Below are 15857 nucleotides of genomic sequence, written 5' to 3'. Positions count from 1 at the left end.
CCTTCCAAAACCTCTAAGACGGTTATGATAATTGTGTTACGAAGCTTAGTAAATGTCAGTCGCAGTTCCTACGGTGGGTTGCGGAGCAGCACCCTCGCAAGGGGGCTGTCCATTAATCACGTGATCTTTTTTTAAGGAATTTTTAACCCCCCCACCGCCCTCTCCCTTAAAGATACATGCTGAGGTTTAAAACTACCCCCTCCCCCTCCCACTCAACATCACGTGTATTTTAATACCTAAACATTATCTTTAAATAAGTAATATCTTACTGTATTCTGAAATTAAGGACCACATTAAAAATGTCTAGACAGAAAGGTTGCAGATTGTTTTTGATTGGCATAAAATAAATACACGTGATGTCTTTTTGGACCCCACCTGCCCCCCCTATCTATTATGTCCTTCCAGTTCAAATAACTATCAAATCAAGAAACCACAGCTCTGCATCGACATACGCAGCTAGGGATAAATTCACAATTAAGGTAGGTATATACATTTGTGTAATAGTTTTTGTATATAGTATGGCAAACAGGCTGACGGCCCGCCTGATGGTAAATTGACCTCATGTTCATCTTATCATCCTCCACTGGTGCCCTGCCAGCGTGAACCGTTAGCGCAAGCGAGTGCACCATTCCATTATCATCCATAAAAAAAATGTAATGATTATTTTTAATTTAACAAGCAAAGGCAATATAAACACTCTGCTATAGCAGTAATAACTTTATACAACCCATTTACCTACTTGTTATTTAATTAGCTCAGTACATGCGTTATTTCGTCATGAACGTGAGCGATGTACTGAGTTGATGGACGTTTGGAGTCATCGAAAGTTGGAAGGTCAGTAATAAAATGATTAAGTGCACATATCATTTGGGAGCTGGTTTATAGGAGTATTTTGAAGATGATAACGGAATAAACGGATACACCAGGAGGGTTACACGGACTGTGTAAGATAGTGAGTTGAGAATGAAGTGAAATCGCAATTTGAAAAATATATTACTATTGTCTAGTGCAGTGAATTCCAAAGTGGTCTATAACGACCCCCAGGGGTCTATAACAAACTGCAAGGGGTCTACGACAGCGGTCATCTTGTTGTTTTTACTTTATGTCTATAACACAAAACTTTACTACAGTTAGAAATTTACAAAAAACTAATACCAGGTAAGAATACAATACTAGGTAATTGGGTCTACGCAAAACCGAAAAATATGGCAAGGAGTCTACGACACAAAAAAGTTTGGGAACCTCTGGTCTAGTGAGATCCATGTTAAGGTCGACTAGATAGGCATGTTACATAGCTGACACTAGGCACTATCTACTGCCCTTAACACTATTAATACTAACTATTCCCTCTTCTATGATTTTAAGACAGTATCCGATGTTGTTGTTTCAATATATAATGTATAACTAGGCACAATAAAATCGAAATTAAAAAAAGGCAAGTATATTATTTCAAATTTAACATTTTAATTGTAAAACAACGATGCAATAAAAAAACATTATTCGATGAATTAAGTAATATATTTTATAGTAAACTTAAATAAGTAACACTAGAGAATTCAGACAGCGCCATCTAGTTTAGATAAAGGAAATTGATTTTGTTTATTTCATACCTATTTAATTTCTTTCAAATCTGCAGATTAGCAGATTAGTAAAGATGTTGGTATGATTTTATAATTAAATAAAAACAATTTTAAAATAAGAAAAAAAAATTGTACCCATAATTCTGTAAATATGTTGTAATAATTTAACAACGTGAGTACCTACTGATAAATTGTATAAGAACTTTCAATATCAATCTGATTCACAATATTCAATTAATAATAATATAAAAAAATCAAAACGTAGTTGATTATTGTACTAATTTAATGATTTGTTATACGAAAACAAATCTTAACCACACATAGCTGTATGTCGAATGTTCCTGTGCTTATTGACCGTAGCATCATTGTAAAAAAAATGAATGCCATGACAACGTGAAAATAATCTTGACATATTCTTTGACAATTGAATTTGAAAATGCTTTTATCGATCTAACAGGTAAAAACACTTATTATTATTCGTTTAAGAAAACTGTTTTCCAATGGACAAAGCCTTCGAGGTACAAAAACAAGTGCGGGAAAATGTTAAAACATTGCAAACATACATGACAGATTTGCAAAATTGGGAGGCAGAGATGAAACGCAAAGAGGCCGCCCTCAACGGCGATTTTGAGCAGGTTTATCTCCTACGATCGTATTTATATTATATTTATTTAATTTTACATCGCTAGTATTGTTCATTTTATGTTGATCTTGGTTTTAAAAGTGTAACTTTTTGAGCAAAATTTGTTATTTTATTTTTGGGTTAGTTTTGTTAATTGCTTGTAGTTGTTTCAGTAGCAATGTTATTATTAAGATATATTTTTACTATGTTCGTTCGTAATCGATAAACTTAATAAATATTTCATCTTTATTAAAAACTTTGACCTACAAAAAGCTTGTTTATCAGAGTAAAAATAATAATTTCGGCGCGGGTAAACCAGCAGTATAAGTCTAGTAATACGTAACATTCGTTTTCAATTTGTTTGAGGTTAGGATCTACCACCTGTTAGGAGCAAGGTGAAGAAAGACAAACCTGTTGCTCCTTCTAAAAAGCTGGTGAAGAGAATATCCTCGTCCGATTATCAATCTTGGGAGAAATTTGATGCGGTAAGTCTGTTTAAATAATATTTTTAATAATTTTAAAACTTCTGTGGTTATGTGGTTTATCACACCACCTTCCGATAGTTATGTGTTTGATTCTCACAAGATACAAACATTTGTGTTGATGATTGATTGATTGAACATATTATTTCTATAAGTTGTTTGTACACATACCCATCGCTTAAAGTGTGACTAGATGGTGTTATGTGGATTACTAATTATATCCTACAGAAAGATTTAGAACTTGAAACTATATATTAATGAAAATAATCTTCAATCAAATAAACTTAATACAATAAATTTGGAATTAGTTTGAAATTGTGCTACTGAATTTAAATTCTTATTCAAACATGTCATTCAATGTAAGTTAGTTGGTAAGATTGGTAAGGCACTGATTGTCATTCTTGATAGAAATATGATATGTATGTAGATTACAGTTATATTAATACTGGTAGACTGATCATCAAGTTTGAAAGGAATTGGGAGTTGTTTATTAAAAATTATATTCTACTAATTATGTCTTAAGGCTTTCCCCATTGTCCAATAATTATATTTGTATAATTCTCTAAAAGATCTTGGCCTGTCTCTAACTGCTATAGGTTCTATAATAGACCATGTAATGTAAATTGGACTCTATTTTCCGCAATCACCCTCTCATCTGAGCTTTTGTGCGTGTAGGATATAATAACTTGTATCTAAAGCATTGGCAGATTCCTACCAGATTTGGCTGGTAGACAGAGAGAAGCTTGTGGTCGGTCCCAGGAACTACTCTGAGTTTTCCTCTCTGCAACATGTTAGACCTTGTAAATTATAAAATTACATATGAAATTGCTTACAGGATAAAGCATGTGAAGATATTGACATGGCAGAGGTGGGTCCTGTGTCCCTGGACAGCAAAAACAGTCAGTCAGCAAAGCAGGAGAAATTGAGAGATGAAGCACAGCATGAAAAGGAGAGAGTGAGTCATATATCCTACTAATAATCATCTACTAGTACTGATGGCCTCAGTTATTTAGTGGTTTAGCACACCACCTGACTCTCACCAATGGACATTGGATTAATAATAATAATCTTTATTTCTCTCAAATAATAAACTTACAGTTTTTTATAATAAAATGATCAGGGATTTTTTTTTTTATTTTATTTATTAGGAACCAATGGCTTACAATTTAATTCAAATTCAAAATATCTTTATTCATGTTCATTCATCTTTATTCTAAAACACTCTTATGATATGTCAAATCTATCGTCAGTTCGGATGATTTCGAGATGAGAAGAACTGACAAGAAAGTCAGCTCATATATTTTTTTTAATGTTGTTAAATTCAAATTTGGGAGAATAGAGTGACCACAAAATAACCACATAAATGAATATGTACAAAATGGCCCAACAACTATAGAGAGCAGAGTATGTCCACCCACTTTGCTATAACTTTTAACAGTAAGTTATTATAATAAAAATTGTATTTAAGTTTAAACTCTGCTCTGTAGATAAATTAATTACCTATATATTATCTGCATTAGCAGATAATTAGTAAAGGCCTCTGTGTGTTGTCTCTGTCTGGGCACCTTAGTCACATCTATATCAGCCGCCAACCAGTTTGCTTTGTAAGATGTGTTTTGGTTGTAACATGCAGACTAAGCAGTGAAATTACAGGATACGAGGAATTCCGTCTTAGCAACCCTTGAATAGTATCCCCATGATAATGTGATGTTCATGATATAGACATATAAGATTTTTACATTAAATTTTAATTTTTTTCCCTACGTCCATTGTAGGGAAAAAAATTAAAATTTAATGTAAAAAACTTAACGTTCAGAAGTGGCTAAAATGTCCTACATGAATAAATCTTTAGAAGATTTTTTAATTTGAATTTGAATTTGACTGTTTGCCTATTCACATTACAAAAATTATGGTAACATGTGAATAGGGAATAAAAGTTAGTGCATACAAGTTAAGGTAAAGCTAATTTAAAACAAACTAATAATAATAGTAATAATATAGCCCCTTTCCGAAAATTGGGGTACATTTGATGTTTAATGAATGTCCCTCAACTCGGTGTGCATAGCATAGGCCTCCTCCAGCTCTCTCCACTGAACTCTGTCTTCCGCAACCCTGTTCCAGAATGGTCCCAGAGTCAGGTTGATGTCATCTTTCCATCGTGTTCTTTGGTGACCCTGTCTTCTGGTCCCGTCTCTAGGATACCAGAGAGTCACTTGTTTGCTCCATTTATTTGTTTTGCACCTTAGCATATACCCAGTCCAACTCCATTTTAAACAGGTCTATTCTGGAGAGTACATCTGTGACTGTAACAAACTAATAGCCACAGTTAAAATTAATAACAATAATCTCAGGACAATTCACACAGCGCCATCTAGACCCAAGTTAAGCTAGCTAAAGCTTATCTTATGAGTACTAGATAACTGACAAATACATAGAGAATTTTTTTTTCCGTTAATACATATTATACATAGAAAATACCCAGACCGATACAAACAATCATACTCATGAATTCAAATGTTTGTGCCGTGCGAGGAATCGAACCCGCGACCATCGGACGTAAAGTGGTGTGCTAGACCGCTAGACCACCGAGGTCGAAATTATAACTGTATAATTATACTAATACATCCTATTGTTATTGTTTACAGGGTAATGCATTTGTGAAGAAGGAGAAATGGGACGAAGCCATATCATGTTATAGTAGAGCCATCGAGCTGGTCCAAGACGATGCTATCTACTACGCTAACAGAGGTCTGTGCTACCTCAAAAAAGACAGGTATGATATCATACTAGTTAATGAATTTTTTATTAGGATCAAGAGACAAATTTTCTATAAACTAGTTAAGTATTTTCTAGAGTTTATTCCAGGCTAATATCATGACTCTAGAGTTATATATGTATACTAGCTGTATCCCCTACTTCGTCTGCGTGGAAATTAACTTTATTTTTCTAAAATAGCGTAAGTTACTCCTTCTTACATCAGCTACCTGCCAAAAAAAGTACCGTCAAAATCGGTCCTGCTATTTCAGATATTAGTAAGAACAAACCGACAGACAGACAAAAATTGTAAAAATAAATATTTTGGTGTATGTACCATATTTATATTCGTATGCATGTAGTAATAAACGGTTATTTCAATATTACAAACACACTACAATTTTATTTATATGTATAAATGTAAGGAATGAGAATAAGGTTGATTGAGAGTCGACGGCGTTTGTAATATCGGGGGGTGAGGGTGGTGGGGATAGAAGGAGATTGCTATTAACATGGACTTACAACCCCATTGCTAGTAATGCACCATGCCAGGTTGACCTCCATGCGGTTTCCCCTGGAAACCATAATTTAAATCAAAGATAGACTATATATAACTCAACTGAAAATCAGCGCTGGAAACTATGTTTCCAGTATTACGCTGAGTTGTGGTCCACATTGACTCTGTTTTTTAATGTGTAACTGGGTCCTTGTATTTCTTATGTCATCATTGTGTAAAGCGAGTTAATAAAATTATATTCTATTCTATATATACTTCGCATTATTTTAGTTACGAATTCCTGTATTTCCAGCTTACACCAAGCCGAAACGGACTGTTCGGAGGCACTCCGCCTGGATCCAACATACGTGAAAGCATATCAACGGCGTGCATCTGCTAGAGAGCGCCTCGGTTCCCTCAGAGCAGCATCCCAAGACCTGAATGAGGTGCTGAAACTGGAACCTCATAATCATGCAGCTAGAAAACAATTGGAGGCGATTAAAGCCAGGATGGGAACCAAAGGAGTAAGCATAATTAAATTTATTTCTTTTTTCTGTCAGGCGGGAGCTGGCCTTCAGCCGCTCCGTAAGTTCTTCCTTTTGGTTTGGAGTGGCATCTGCACACGCCTCTTATCGTCAGGTTAAGCTGTAATGGCCAGCTGCGCCAACAGCATTAGATCAATCCGAAAAAAAAAAATTATTAGTTGACGGTCTCAGTGGTCTAGTGGTTTAGTACACTGATGTGATTTTTACGTTTGATGGTTCGATTCCTTGCGTGATGCAAGCATTTGTAATTGATAAGTCATTTGTATGGGTCTGGATGTCTATGTACATTATACATGAATTTACAAAGATCATAAGTGTTTATCTTAATTGTCTAATACCTTTGGATACTAGACAACTTAGATAAATCCACTTATATTCCGACTAGATGGCACTAGTCATGGATAGGAACTAGCAGTTGATTCTGAGAGGTAAATTCTTCCGACTAAACGGCAATAGTACGTGTAATATGTCCAGCAGTGGACTATAATGACCTGGTGATGATGATGTTGTTTTCTGAACAGTTAAAATCAAAAAGCTCTCCATCATCAACTCCAACATTAGAAGACAAACCTATAACATCATCCAAAGGGAAAGCACAGTCAAAAATAATTGAGCTCTCAAATGCGCCAGCTAAAGAAGAACTGTCACCATTGGACAAGTGGAAGAACGGAATTGGTGAAGGAATCACTGTTATCACCCCCGTGAAGAAACCACCCCATTTAAGATCTAAGGTAGGCCGTATTGCCGTAACAAGAGAGACAATTTATATTTTATTATTGACTAGCTGTTCCCGCGACTTCGTCCGCGTGGAATTTAACTTTATTTTCTAAAATAAAAGTAGCCTAAGTTACTCCTTATTACATCAGCTACCTGCCAAAATAAGTCCCGTCAAAATCGGTCCAGCCATTTCAGGGATTAGCCGGAACAAACAGACCGACAGACAGACAGACAAAAATTATAAAAAATGTTATTTTGGTTTATGTATCGTATATATATTCATATGCATGTAGTAAAAAACTATTATTTCAATATTACAAACAGACACTCCAATTTTATTTATATGTATGTTTATATGTATGATATAAAAATTTATTTACTTACATCAAATCATATTCCACAGATACCATTAAAATCTATTCCCATTCAAGAAATACCTTTAGGCAAAACATTCCCCGAAAAGCCACCTACTCGTATGAAGATAATAGACATTGAGGACAACTTATCGAATGGAGACACCAACAATAATGACTCCAACATATTAGATGACGCTAAATTGGAGAAGATAGACAAAGGTAAAGGAGATGCTAGTCCGGAATCGGTGAAGTTGATAACAGATGTTAAAGTCAATGAGAAGCAGAGTCGAGTGCAAAATATGGTGCCACCAGTTAATAGTGTTCAATTTATGGCAGAATGGAAGTATTTGAAAGGAAATGATGGCGCTAGAAGCGACTATTTAAGTGTAAGTATCTACAATTAAATTTATGGTATCTATCTATCGGTAGTCTAGCGGTTTAGCACACCGCTTTACTTCGAATGGTCGCTGATTCGATATCTCGCACGGTGCAAAAATTGTCATGAGTATGGTTGTTTGCATCGGTCTGGATATTTTCTATGTATATTGTGTATATATTTACAAAAAAATATCTTTCTTTACATCAGTTGTCTAGTACCCATAACACTAGCTCTGCTTAACGGGGGACTAGATGGCTCTGTGTTAATTGTCCAGGGTTATTTATTATTATACTCGGATATAGGATTTTCGTCCTAACAAACTGACAGACTAAAATATGTCATCTACGAAATTGTTACACTCATTAAACAGAGTCCATGTGTGTATTATTAATCCCATCAAAAACATAAATGTGAAAAGATAGCCGAGTTTAATATCATGATATATGTTTTGATTGTTGACTTCTACGTCAAAAGAGGTGAGATCTAAATGGGTGCCAAGTTCAATGGTCTGTTCTGAAATGTATTTATAACAATATAAAATATCATTTCTTCTTATAACTTAGGATAACATACTGTAGCCTAAGGTCTGACTTGGCCAGTTCTCATATACCAATTATTACTTTCGATTGCTAGTTACTACTAATAATAAAATAGGAACCGACAAGTAACATGTTTAGAACTTACGAAGGCTACAGTATATTATCCTAAGTTATAAGAAGAAATGATATTTTATATTGTTGTAAGTACTCATCATTTCATTACCTAATTTGCACCATACAGCCGCAACACAGCTTACAAAGCAAGCTGACTTTCAGCGAAACCGGTGAAACTAATGACCCGATGAATCCAATTCGTCTGTACCCACGCATCCGACTTCATAGTCTTCATACTCTGGTTACACAATGTCAATATCTGTTACAGATTATAGAACCATCGAAAATTCCAACAATCTTCGAGAATGCTCTAGAAAGTGATGTACTGTCCGACGTGCTGCGTACTCTATATCAACACACAGATAAGTTTAAAGGGAAGTCTGTGTCTGCATACCTTCGAGGACTCTGCACCGTGAAGAGATTCTCCGCACTAGCCATGTTCCTATCTAGCAATGATAAGCAAGGTGACTCTACCAACTGTAAACTTTTTTTTAGAATAATGCAGCCGCAATAGACTTCATTTGTTAACCCGTTGATAATACAAAAATTTCATCCAAATCGGTCCAGCCATTTAGAAATTAGTGACAAAAATATATACAGAAAAATGATGACGAATTGATCTAGAGGTTTATCACATCGCCTTATCACCGATCGTCGCGAGTTCGAGTCCTCGTACGATACAAACATTTGTATAATAATAATAATATAATCATGTCTCTGTATACCCAAAAGTTCGTGAATTGAAATTTAGTTAACTGTAAAAAATATTGGTTTCGATGGTCTAGCAGTTTAACATACTTCCGACGGTCACAGGTTCGATGACAAAATTTGTATTCATCAGTATGATTGCTTGTATTGGTCTGGATATATATAGTTACAGAACAAAAATGAATTTAAGTATGCCTATCACTTGTTTAACAACTGCAAAACAAGAGAAGAAGTCTGCTTAGTTTGGGACTAGATTGCGCTGTGCGTGTTCTTATCATAATTATTAGCGATGTTTAAAAATAATTACTAAAACATTTTTGAAGGCGAAAGGACTATATTCTATAGGGAGTCCTGGTCGTACGGTCGGACGGCGAAGTAAAAATGTTCCTTTGTTTTTCGCACTTAGTAGGCACCTATCGGGTTGCTTTCTCGCCAATGAATACGGACCGCTGTTTTATTTTCGGACTACTTTAATGCTATTGGCCGCAGCTGGCTATTACAGCTTCACCGGACGATAGGGGGCAGCAGGGAATGCAGATGACACTCCAAACCGCGGAAGGACTTATGGAGCGGCTGAAGGCCAACTTGCGCCTAACGGATACGACTTTAGTCTGAGGGCACCGGCTCAGACTTTAGTCTAGGAGTTTGAACCTCGGCTCAGGCCGTCGTAATATCCATCTCCATTAGAATTGGGTATCGATCGGAAGGGCGACTGGAGGCACTGGTGTGGAGCGCCCGGGCGCGCGCAGTCGCCCGGTTGATTCCGCGATTTGTTTGGTGCGTTTGGGATCATTGTCTTCGCCGACGAGGACGGTGTCGTGTGGGTGCGGCCGCGCTCTCTATATGGAGGCCCGACGGATGGCCTTCCCTACTGCAACTGTATGTTGCCTATTGTTATTGACAAATATTGATTTTATATACAAATTCTACTTATACTAATTACTATTTTTTGGGGCAATAAAAAGACACTGTTATTTATTTTATTAAGAACAACTTATTATACTAAATATAGCTATAACTTATTTTCTAACAGATTCCGTCGTGTACAATATTTATTATATTTGTTTGCAGTGTTGACCAACTTGCTCCAGCACTGCAAAACAGCAGAGAACGCAAGCGACGACGAAATAGCAGATCTGAAAAATAAATATGAAATTTAAAGACTTAAAAAGTAACTGTAATAGGTATGGAATTTGTAATGCCATTGTTACATTATCATAGATTTATACGGTAATGCACCTATACATATATACTATATACACTAGTCGCAATTGCAAAATTCTGATATATCAAATCAAATTAAAAATAATTTAAATAAATTTTAAATTCAATCGTTACATACTATAAAATGAAATCGCTTCCTATGTCTCTTCAATTATATGTTAAATTACGCATCGGATTTTAATACAGTTTTCAGTAATAGATAGAGTGATTCAAGAGGAAGGTTTATATGTGTAATACAGCTGACCCGCGCAATTTCCCCACCTTTTGCAATATTTTTCATTGCAACTCCGCTTAATAGCTAACATACCTTAAAGCCTTCCTCGATAAATGGACTATCCAACACGAAAAAATAACAATTCGAACCAGTAGTTCCTGGGATTAGCGCGTTCAAACAAACAAACAAACAAAGTCTTCAGCTTTATAATATTAGTATAGATGTACACCCGTGCGAAGTTGTGGCGGGTAGGAAGTCTTTTATAAAATTCTGGTGCTATCAAGACTCAATATAATATATAAGGGTCGTAACGTCACTCAAAAGGAGTAATGAATTACTATGGTCAATAAAGTATAAGAATTCTTAATGAAGTGAAAATAAACAACTTCTGACAATCGCATCATTATCATCAGCATATTGTCAGACAATTTTTTTTATTTATTGAGACTGTAATTGTGCACCCGTCTGCTCTAACGGTTTACACCAGCGGGGTACCAGTGGTATAAGGATGGTAACTGATCGTCCATAAGACCACGTCTTATGGATGATAATGTAACGTTGCAACCGCCCGCACTAACAGTTTTCGGTGACGGGGCACCAGTGGAGGATGATAAGATGAGCATGAGGAGGCAGGTAGCCCATCATGACAAATTTATCTGGAATTTTTCACGATGCTTTCTAGAGAGAAGTGGGTGGAGGACAACCTGACTAAGCACAGCTATATGATGCTAACAATGTGATTATTAGTCCATATTACTAACCATACCCTTCCCCCTACGAGGGGTCGTCAGTTAGCCCATCTTGGTATCGAATTTATCACTATGGTTTCTAGAGGAAACAGGGTGGAAGTTAATCTAAGTACTAAGTAAGTAAGTACTAAATATTAGTTCAATAAACATTATTATTATTTTTTATATTTCCAAAAGAAATCTCATCTCCCCTCTTAAGGAGAGGAGATGGCAACTTACCCCTGGCAGAAGCACAGTCGGCCGGGGTTCAGGGCCCCAGGGAGAGAAACCGGCGTACAATGCGGGCAGAATCTAAGAGCACCGCTTTCTGCATCTTTCCCGGGAGTGAGCCGCCTCGGAATCCCAACCGTCTGAGATGTTGTTCCAGACTGGTTGGGATAAGACCGTTCACCGATATAACGATTGGAATGATTTATTATTATTATTATTATTAGCCTGACATAGTACATAGCAATCGCCTTTCCCCTCGTCGTTTCATTATATACCAGTGTTAAATACACCTTCTCTATATTCTCTTGTTTCCACTTCTATACATATCTATTTTCATTCTTCCTATTTGTAGATGGATTTTATACTGCATTTATTGAATAATTGTCTCCACTCTGGAACATGTCTGATCAGCGCATTACACATCAGCTTCCAAAGTGGATGAGATATCCAGTATCTTAGTTCCACATATCACATTATAAAAGTATAGTATTAAACTCGTCACATATATCTACGATAATGTAGCAATGGCTTTAGATTAATTAATTTTATCATTATAGTAATAGAAACAAAATTTCACAATTATACTCCCATTAGTATATAATATTGAAAATGTAATAACGAACAAACTTTACTTGAAAATTGATCAAATAAAATGATATTCAAGTCTAAATATTTTACCGCCACTAAAATGGCGGTAAAATACAATTTGTTTAAATTCCGCCATTTCGGTGGCGAAATAGAATAGATCAAAATTTAATTAGTAGACGAGTTTACTCAGTTATTACTATGTTCATCATTGTACCTACTAAGGTGACAAACAAAATTATATTATTATATGGCCTGTAATGACCGCCATTAAAATGGCGGTAAAATTCAATTTGTTCAATTCCGCCATTTCACTGGCGAAATTGAATAGATCAAAATTTAATCAGTAGATGAGTTCACTCAGTTATTACTATGTACATCAATAATTATACCTACTAAGGTGACATGATTATTATATGACCTCTAATGACCGCCATTAAAATGGCGGTAAAATACAATTGTTTAATTCCGCCATTTTGACTGGCGAAATTGAACAGATTAAGATTTATTTAGAAGATGAGCCTACTCAGTTTTTACTATGTATTAAGGTGACAAACAAAATTATATTGTTATATACAGGTTTAAAACAGATTTACTAAATAAGGCTCGAGAAACAAAATTACCAAGTCATAAATTTTAATAGTAGGATATTTAAATTTGCTCATTGTGCTTTAGTTTTTAAATCGGCATTATATTGTAATGGCCAGTTACGAATTGGTGCAAATAGAAATTTTGTGCTTCTGTGATTGTTTTCTTTAAGTATCAATAAATGTTTTTTACCGAATATTAGTTTTTCATTATGAATTCATCTTGATTTACCTTATAATATATATTCATCTAACAGTAAATACCATAATAGCGGCTTTTAGACATTCTAAAACGCGCGATTAGGTTTTTTCTTGGACTACTGTAATGCTGGCCACAGCTGGCCTTTTTACAGCTTCTCCTGACGTTAAGGGACTGGTGCGGACCATTTTTTTTGTTCTCTATTTCGCACGTGCTGTTTTTGACTGCCGTCTGTGCTTTCATGTTACTTCACATTCATTTAAAATTATTTATTTTTTAATAATTATAAAATATCAATGACTATAATTATGTATTTGCTGCATAGTTATTTGTGCGCCATTTTGTAATGATAATTAATTATTTATAAAAGGCGCTAAAACTCGTTTGATGAAAAACGCGGGAATACGCGAGCTCGTGGTGCATACGTTCTTTCTAGTTCTCTTTATGTACATTTACATGAAATATGTATTTTCGCAGAAAAAAGTGTTTATTATTTTCTGCGTAAAATAATAACTATACGTTTAAAGGCAGCTAGTAATCTTGTATTAATGGAGAAAATGGAGGTTCTTAATAAGTAAGGTATTGATATAATATTAATCATAAACGTTATCTATACCTTCCAATTAATTGTCGCTAACATGTATTTAATACTAGCTGTACCCGACTTTATTTTTCTGAAATAAAAGTAGCCTAAGTTACTCCTTATTATATTAGCTTCCTGCAAAAAAAAGTCCCGTCAAAATCGGTCCAGCTATTTCAGAGATTAGCCGGTACAAACAGACAGACAGACAGACAAAAATAGTAAAATATGTTATTTTGGTGTACGTACCGTATTTATATTCATATGTATGTAGTATAAAATAGTTATTTCAATATTACAAACAGACACTCCAATTTTATTTATATGTAAAGATAAGAAACACTAATGTAGTATGGATGACATACATTTTTTTTTCAACCGTACAGTTGTATTTCCTGTCCCAGGCGCTACGTTTTGTATAACGCTGACTGTACATTTACATAATACGATTGTTAAATAATTAATTCATTTTGTTCCCAACAGTGTAATTTACAACAGAAAGCAATACGAGTGATAAGTTGTTACTCGCAAAATAAAAGTCCAACGGCCGACCTTAAACAATTTCTCATGAGGGCCTTTCCTTTAATATATAGACCATGTACATAATGAGATAGAATAAATTTGTCTTGGATAATGTCAAGTTTTGTTTTCTTAGTGTATAAAGCTACCAAATAGGGTAGGTACCTTTTTTTAAGTAATTTCAATAACGAACGAGTTCACGCATCCAATGGTGATATGAGTATATAGGTATATGGTAATGATAGTTTTTTTTTCGGACTACTCTAATGCTGTTGGCCGTAGCTGGCCTTTACAGCTTCACCGGACGTTAGGGGCGATTGCAGATGGCACTCCAAACCCGCGGAAGTACTTATGGAGCGGCTAAAGGCCAACTCCTGCCTAACGGATACGACTTTAGACAATTTTTAAAAAGTTATATATACATGTTAAAATGAAATAATGCGTTTAGAACCATATATTTACTAGGGGTTCGAACCTCGGCTCAGGCCGTCGTAATTTCGATCCCCGTTTGAAATGGACGGGGGATCGATCGGAGGGGGACAGGTAATGATGGTCTGGTACCCACCACACCATCATTACCAAAAACGTCAAAGCAAATGAACTCCAACAAAAATAGTTAATAAAACCTCTTGACTTAATAATTTATTTTCTATACAGCTACCGACTTCGCACGGGGTGTACATGTATTATATATAAAACTTCCTCTTGAATTACTCTATCTAAAAAAAAAACGGCTTCAAAATCCGTTGCGTAGTTTTAAAGATTTAGGCATACATAGAGACAGCGATAGCGACTTTGTTTTATACTATGTAGTGATTTTGATTAAAATAGAGAACGCAGTGTTCTAAAGAGCAAGCTTTTCTTGTTTCCTGCTTTTTTTCAATATTTGTTACACTGCTGATTATATCTATAGATACATATAAATAAAATTGGAATGTCTGTTTGTAATATTGAAATAACCGTTTTTTACTACGTGCATATGAATATAAATACGCATTAAAAAGTACTTACAAATTTCAATTAAATCAAAATAACATTTTTAACAAAAAATTTTTGTCTGTAACATGTCTGTCTGTTTAAAAAATAGATGTACATCAAATTTCATCAAAATGTGGGAGAAATATGGCAACTAACACTGGCAAAATTTATATATAAGATATCTTCTCATTAGGTAAAAGAGGGGTACATCGTAGAATACATGAGTTATATACCAGTAAATTAATTGTAGCTAAAATCAGTCTCATACATATAACGATTGAAATAAAATATCGTATAGCCCGATTTTGATACGTACGAGTATAAACGTATCAAAATCAGGCTATACGTATAGCGCAGACGCGTTACAACATAATTATCAAAAAAATAGGCATGGAACGTAAAATAAACCATAACATAATAGGTATATACATTGGCACATAAGCCATATCTGCAGAGTGTCGGCTAACGATATTATACCTACACATTTATATTGAATCTTGAATCGTCCCTAATGAGGTACACGATACAGTTACCTACATATCTATTATATACATATCTTTGCAAAACAGATGTCATGTAGACTGAATTAATCTATTTTCATGCTTTGTTACTGACCCAATAAAACTGCTTCAGATCTAGCGACATCTAGCGGCTACGTGGCGAAATAAAATAGCCCGAAGAATAGCCTTATTTTCTTGTACTGTATGTAATATTATGTTA

At 35.0% G+C, this 15857-nt stretch overlaps 1 protein-coding gene across 1 annotated transcript; it reads left to right on the top strand.

Annotated features, from left to right (window-relative positions):
- The first annotated feature begins 1988 nt into the window (after positions 1-1988).
- Positions 1989-10911, top strand: LOC131851434 (RNA polymerase II-associated protein 3-like). The gene is made up of 9 exons (XM_059201932.1): positions 1989-2215; positions 2574-2687; positions 3520-3639; positions 5330-5457; positions 6248-6458; positions 7001-7210; positions 7600-7938; positions 8853-9048; positions 10364-10911. Exons 1-9 carry the CDS (start codon positions 2081-2083, stop codon positions 10450-10452), a joined length of 1542 nt encoding a protein of 513 aa, XP_059057915.1. The 5' UTR covers positions 1989-2080; the 3' UTR covers positions 10453-10911.
- The last annotated feature ends 4946 nt before the right edge of the window (positions 10912-15857 follow it).

This window comes from Achroia grisella, unplaced genomic scaffold, assembly GCF_030625045.1.
Source record: "Achroia grisella isolate CSIRO2021 unplaced genomic scaffold, CSIRO_AGI_Agris_v1 utg783, whole genome shotgun sequence".
In the NCBI taxonomy this organism is placed as follows: Eukaryota; Metazoa; Arthropoda; class Insecta; order Lepidoptera; family Pyralidae; genus Achroia; species Achroia grisella.
The sequence above is the reverse complement of the archived record's forward strand: the minus strand, read 5'-3'. Positions and strand labels throughout refer to the sequence as shown.

Excerpts from the sequence above, each read along its gene's own strand:
- LOC131851434 (XM_059201932.1), top strand. The coding sequence starts at position 2,081 with ATGGACAAAGCCTTCGAGGTACAAAAACAAGTGCGGGAAAATGTTAAA. Across the intron at positions 2,216-2,573 it reads TCAACGGCGATTTTGAGCAG|GATCTACCACCTGTTAGGAG; the intron begins GTTTATCTCCTA and ends GTTTGAGGTTAG. Across the intron at positions 3,640-5,329 it reads CACAGCATGAAAAGGAGAGA|GGTAATGCATTTGTGAAGAA; the intron begins GTGAGTCATATA and ends TATTGTTTACAG.